Source organism: Grammomys surdaster, unplaced genomic scaffold, assembly GCF_004785775.1.
Source record: "Grammomys surdaster isolate TR1022 unplaced genomic scaffold, NIH_TR_1.0 126354, whole genome shotgun sequence".
Classification (NCBI taxonomy): domain Eukaryota; kingdom Metazoa; phylum Chordata; class Mammalia; order Rodentia; family Muridae; genus Grammomys; species Grammomys surdaster.
The window spans coordinates 2,028-8,275 of record NW_021621150.1 but is presented as its reverse complement, the minus strand read 5'-3'; the positions used below and the strand labels follow the sequence as shown (position 1 = coordinate 8,275).

Genomic DNA, 6,248 nt, shown 5'->3' with positions numbered 1-6,248 from the left:
AGAGAGAGAGAGAGAGAGAGAGAGAGAGAGAGAGAGAGAGAGAGAGAGAGAGAGAGAGAGAGAGAGAATGAATATGAGAATATGAGAATATGCTCCTTTGGTTGGGTTAGTCACACAGATGTATCTTCTGTGCTGTTAAGTTAAGTTTATTACCACTTTAACTGTTGCACACATTTAATCCTAGCGCTCAGGAGGCGGAGGCGAGCAGATTTTAAACACACACAAAAACAGTTTGATGTCAAAATGTGAGGCTTAATCAAACCACCTGGGAATTTGTTCCCTAAAAATCCCAAAATGTCCATTTATATGATTTTCTGTTAGATCTTACATTCTGCAACTCACAAAATAAAAGAAAACAGTTCAACTCTTTATCCTCTCACTGAGGTAGAATCATTTATGGAAATAAGCTTTATTTCTTTGCTGCTTAGAAATAGGGTGAGCGTATAAGTTAATACTTGTGGTAAAATGTCCTTAGGGGAGGGGATCTGGCCCTTTAAATATTTATATCCAAGATAATTTACAGGGAAAGGGAGCTGTAGTCATGTTTATCAGTCAGGCTTTCCAGAATTAGGAAGTTATTCTCTGGCTTATTGGTTCTTAGTTTGTAATTTCTTTTGGTTAAAAGGAATAGTCATACATTTCTAGAAAAATGTTACTCCATCAGTCAGGTTTTGAACCATCTTTGACCAAAATCACATGGTCACCATAGGCTTTCTAAAAAACTGATTCGAAAGTTTAAGCACTGCTGCTGTCCCTTAAATCCACGCTCAACACTGGAGGGTGGGCGTGGTTAAGAGCTCTTGCAGAGGTGTGGTTCCTAGGGCCACCTGTGCTCACAGCCATCTTCGCTCCAGTATGCAATGCCCTTCTCAGGCCACAGGGCACTGTGTGCACACCCAGCAAAGGTATACATGAGAACACTCATAAGTAAAACCTCAGTCTCTAAAGGATATATCGTAAAATACGAGTCTGCTTGGTTAGTCATAAAGTTGTCTGATTTTTGCCGCCTTTCAGAGTGTGTGAATTGCTTGGCGTGTACGATGAGGGGAACTTCAGTTTCTCAAATGCTTGGACCTACCTCGTTATATTAAACAATTTGTCACAACTGGTAAGTAAATGATCATCTTTTTTTAAAAGATTTATTTTTTATTTATATGAGTTCTGTAGCTGTCTTCAGATACACTAGAAGAGGGCATCAGATCCCATTACAGATGGTTGTGAGCCACCATGTGGTTACTGGGAGTTGAACTCAGGACCTCTGGCAGAGCAGTCGGTGCTCTTAACCGCTGAGCCATCTCTCCAGCCCAATAATCATCTTCTTAATTGTATTAAATTAGTTTCTGTAGCTAAATATTATCAGGCACTATTTTTTTTGTTTTTTTTTTTTTTTTTTTGGTTTTTTGAGACAGGGTTTCTCTGTGTAGCCCTGCCTGTCCTGGAACTCACTCTATAGACCAGGCTGGCCTCGAACTCAGAAATCCGCCTGCCTCTGCCTCCCAAGGCACTATTTCTTTAGAGAAATTTTCTTTTAATTTGTACATAGAATCTGAGGCAGCTTTAATATGTACCTTTATACAATATAAACATATAGTTTATGTTTGTGAATGATTTGGTGACTTACACAGACCTGCTGGTTGCTCGTTATTGCATGGCTGTGTGAGTGTGTACATTGTGTGCCTTCTAAATAAAACCTAGTAGAGACCTATTCAGTAAGAGGAAAAAGTCTTAATTGGCATATGATAGGATAGAGTTTAAATAAAAATGGAAAATTTGATGGGCGGTGGTGGCACATGCCTTTAGTCCCAGTACTTGAGAGTCAGAAGCAGGCAGATATCTGTGAGATCAAGGCAGAGTGAGTCCCAGGACAGCCAGAGCTGCACAGAGAAACTCTGTCTCAAAACACCAGAAAAAGGAGTTTATAGTGGAAATGAGTGGGACATGTCTCCTGGGCCTTCCCTCATGGTCATCTTCATGACCATAGACCCTTTCCTAGGAATGTATAAAAAGAAATAGAAGTATTTTTGCCTTGGATGTAAAGGACATTAAAACAAACACTCTGAAGTAGGTGGACAGTTTGGTCTTCCTATTGGCATTTAGACAGTTACTAAAAGGAAACCTTATGAAACATACACAGAAGTTAGCTACTTTAATTGAAAAAGATATTGGGCCAGGTGGTGGTGGCGCACGCCTTTGATCCCAGCACTTGGGAGGCAGAGGCAAGCAGATTTCTGAGTTCGAGGTCAGCCTGGTCTACAGTGTGAGTTCCAGGACAGCCAGGGCTACACAGAGAAACCCTGTCTCAAAAAACCAAAAAAAAGAAAAGAAAAGAAAAGAAAAAGATATTGGGCAACAAAGTTTGATTTTAATTCCTAACAGATACTGGAAAATTAGTTTATAACTTGTGGACTATCTCTGGTGGAGTATTTGCCTAGCACACACAGCTCTGAGTTTCATCTCAGAATGAGGGTAACAGTTCATAGGTACTAGAAATGGCTTCATGCTTAGAATCCCAATTACTTTTTCTGTCAGCAGTACGATAACTAGAACCCAGGCCCTCATGCATGTTGGGTGGGCACTCAGCCACTGAGCCACGCTGTAGTGCAGGAGTCTGGGTAATATGACTAATGTACTCCTCTCAAGGAGTTTGTATGAGACAGATCTCCTGGTCAGAATGTTACTGAAACTGTACTTACTTAGTGTTGACTTATAATCTGCATGAGCCGGGCGATGGTGGTGACGACATCTTTAGGAGGCAGAGGCAGGCAGAGTTCTGTCCGTTTGAGACCAGCCTGGTCTACAAGGCGAGTTCCAGGACAGCCAAGGTTACATAGTGAGACACTGTCTTGAAAAACCAACCAAATTAATTAATTAAATTAAATAAACTGTGTGGGTGTGCTGTGTGAATGTTATACAAGAGACTTGTAATAAAAGTGACCCAAATCTTTATAAAAGTGTGATGCTCTGTGTTTAAAGGCTTAACTGCTGTGTTTGCTTTCTTCTGGCTGAGGGGACTTTTCGTTCCTGTGCTGTTTTTTGCTTTCCTTGAGTTCCAGGGAAGACGTTACATCTCTAGAGACGTCTCATTCCTGTGCATCAGCAGCAGACACTGAAGCCTGTGTTTAATCTGAAAACATTGTCTAATTTGCAGTAAATTCTGCCCTGAACATTCTGTAGAGCAGGCGCTGGTTAGGGCTCCAGCAGTTCTGTGACTATCTTCCTACAGCAGTATGTGGAATGTTGCTTTTGTTTCTAGTTTGCCATGTACTGCTTGCTGCTGTTTTATAAAGTCCTAAAGGAGGAGCTTAGTCCTATACAACCAGTTGGCAAGTTTCTTTGTGTGAAGTTGGTTGTCTTCGTTTCCTTTTGGTAAGTATTGCTTTCTCACAAACGTTCTTATTTCATAAATACCCATAAATAAAACTGTTAGGAGAGTATTTGAAGATAATGTAAGTATGATGCAGGAAAAACTACAAACACAACAAGTGTTAATACAGGAGGTGAAGTAAAATGGCATTACCCACCTCTCTTAAAAGCCAGTCCTAGGCCAGGCGGTGGTGCATACACCTTTAATTTCAGCGCTTGGGAGGTAGAGGTGGCCAGATCTCTGAGTGAGAGGCCAAATTGGTCAGCATAGCAAGTTCTAGAGCAACCATGGTTATCTAGAAAAGTCCTATATCTGAATGTATGAATGGTAAAATCCTAGTAATTAATACACGTGTAAACACAGTTGAGTATCAGGCCGTTACTTACACGCTGTTAGAACTTAGAATCTAATTACTTGTACATGGTTTCAAAGCAATAAAAGGATATTTAAACCAAATGATGAAGCTGTGAGAATGTGTGATGGAATTCATCTTATGAAGCTAATAGACTTAATCCACAAGGCAAGGGAGTATATTTACTACAAACACAGCTGCTTTGGGCGTGTGCCTGAAGGCAGGAGTGTGGAGTCCTAGGGTGCACTCTGAGGCCTTACCCGGTTCTAGTTGCATATTTCCTAATCTTTTGGTGGATGATATGTTGTGTTTACTGTGTGATTAGGACATGTACATGCTGTCCGTGCATGTTGAGGTCAGAGGACAACTTTGGGCATTGGTCCTTGCCCTTCCTTTGCGACAGGGTTTTAGAATTGCTCCTCTGCATACCTCAGGCTTGCTGACCTGCAGTCTTCCAACCTCCCTGCTCCCATCAGGAGCACTGATGGCTTTACAGATGTGTGCTGCCCCCCTTCACCCCCCACCCCCCGGGCCAGGCTTACCGGGCTGGGATTCTCATTCAGGTCCTCCAGCTCCTGCAGCAAGGGCTTTACCCATCAAGCCACCTCCCAGTGTGTCCCTGCTGCATACTTTTAAAACCATCGGTCATTTTAGGGTTCAGATATAACATTGACCTTTCCTTAACTTACAGGCAAGCAGTACTTATTGCTTTGTTGGTTAAAGTGGGAGTTATTTCAGAAAGACGTACCTGGGAATGGCAAAGTGCAGAAGCTGTGGCCACAGGCCTACAGGTACGTAAGTACCGTCTTTGAACTCAGGGAATTTTATTGTTTGTTAAACCATTTGATGCAGTATTACCCCTGAACAACATGCAAACAGTGGGGCAAGACTATTAGCTGACTCTACAGTGCAGGAACCCTAGAGAAGTGAGCTGTAGATACTCTTAGTTATTTTCTTCCTGGTCCACTTATATCTGCATGGTACCTTTCAGTCCTTGGGTAGCATTAAGAAATAACTTGACTGAGGGAATGCAAAAGAAATGTAAATCCTGGCTTGTCAGGTTTTGAAGAAATGGGGAAAAAATGTTTTGAAAATTAATATAGTCTGGAACTTAAAAAAAAAGTTGACACCCTAAATAGCTTTTTAAGAGTTAGTAGTTTGGAAAACTTGATTTAACCACAGAGATGTCTGATTTTTTTTTCTCTCTAGGATTTCATAATCTGCATCGAGATGTTCTTTGCGGCAATTGCCCATCACTACACGTTCTCCTACAAACCGTATGTGCACGAAGCGGAGGAAGGCTCCTGCTTTGACTCCTTCCTCGCCATGTGGGATGTGTCTGACCTCAGAGACGATATTTCCCAACAAGTACGGCGTGTCGGTAAGTAACAGCCTGAGTGTGTATGTGAGGACCGGAGATGAAGCTCGGGTGTACTTCCTCAGGAGCTGTTCAGGTTGGGGTTTGGAGCAGAGCCTCTCACTATCCTAGAGCTCACAGATTTCAGCTAGGAGGATTGGCCAGAGAGCCCTAGAAACCACCCTTTCTCTTATTGCAAGCAACACACAAAACCATGCCTAGCTTTTTATCTGTGCTGAGGATTGAACTCTGTTGCTTCATGTTTGTGTGACCTGCACTTTACAGATTTCTCCTTGACCCAAATATGTGGATAGTTATTTCTCCTGCCATGGCCATTCAATAGTTAAAGAAATAAGAACATATTTAAAGTAGTACCATGATATAGGCTCTTCAGATTCAAGGAGATAAAAGGGGGGTCAGGGGAAGCTATTTTTAGAATCATGTGTTTAAAATTATAAAAATAACTTTTAGTTAATAAGTTTATATTGTCTTAAAGGGAGGACAATGCGAGGATATCCAAAAAAGAAGTGTTTTCCCGGGGATCCGGACCACAATGAACATTCAAGTTTGCTCTCCTCATCATCTCAAGACAGGGCTTCTGGTTCTTCAAAGCCACCCTCACCAGTGGGCCTGTACCAAGGCTTTGGGCACACGATCAGATCACAGAGCCCAATTTCTGTAGCCAGTGTATATGAAGATATTCTGAATGACATTCCAGAAGAACAGCATAAGCTTCTTGACACAGGACAGGATGTTATGATTGACATGCCAGATGAGCAAGACATGCCTTGGAAAAGCCAATATCAAGACCAACTACAAACAGTTATTTCACAGGCTTTACTTTATTCAGCAAGGCTACCTGAAGATACCACAATTGATATCCCAGATTGGGATGAGGAGCCCTCTGATTCATCGTCAGTTCTGGACTACTAAAGCTGCCATAGCCTCCTTCCATCCTCAAGATCTGTACAGTTGAAAATGTTGTAAAATCTGAAAATAGGCCAAAACTAGATATAATATACATACATATCTAACACTAATACACACATATTAACATACATATATTTGTATAAGTTTTATATATATCACAAATAATGTTTAAATTTCCTAGGCTTTGGCTCTCTTCAACTGTTAGAATATCATATATTCAAACAGTAGGTAACAACTGTAGCAAA

The 6,248-nt window shown here is 41.3% G+C and overlaps 1 protein-coding gene across 1 annotated transcript in view; it reads left to right on the top strand.

The window, feature by feature from the left end:
- The window catches only part of LOC114614411 (transmembrane protein 184C-like), a 9,419-nt gene extending 3,177 nt beyond the window's left edge, over positions 1–6,242 (top strand). The window contains exons 3-7 of the mRNA XM_028760037.1: positions 1,015–1,108; positions 3,254–3,366; positions 4,408–4,507; positions 4,926–5,097; positions 5,570–6,242. Coding sequence (XP_028615870.1) covers positions 1,015–1,108; positions 3,254–3,366; positions 4,408–4,507; positions 4,926–5,097; positions 5,570–6,006 — 916 coding nt within the window. The 3' untranslated portion in view covers positions 6,007–6,242. The remainder of the gene's footprint in view (positions 1–1,014; positions 1,109–3,253; positions 3,367–4,407; positions 4,508–4,925; positions 5,098–5,569) is intronic.
- The last annotated feature ends 6 nt before the right edge of the window (positions 6,243–6,248 follow it).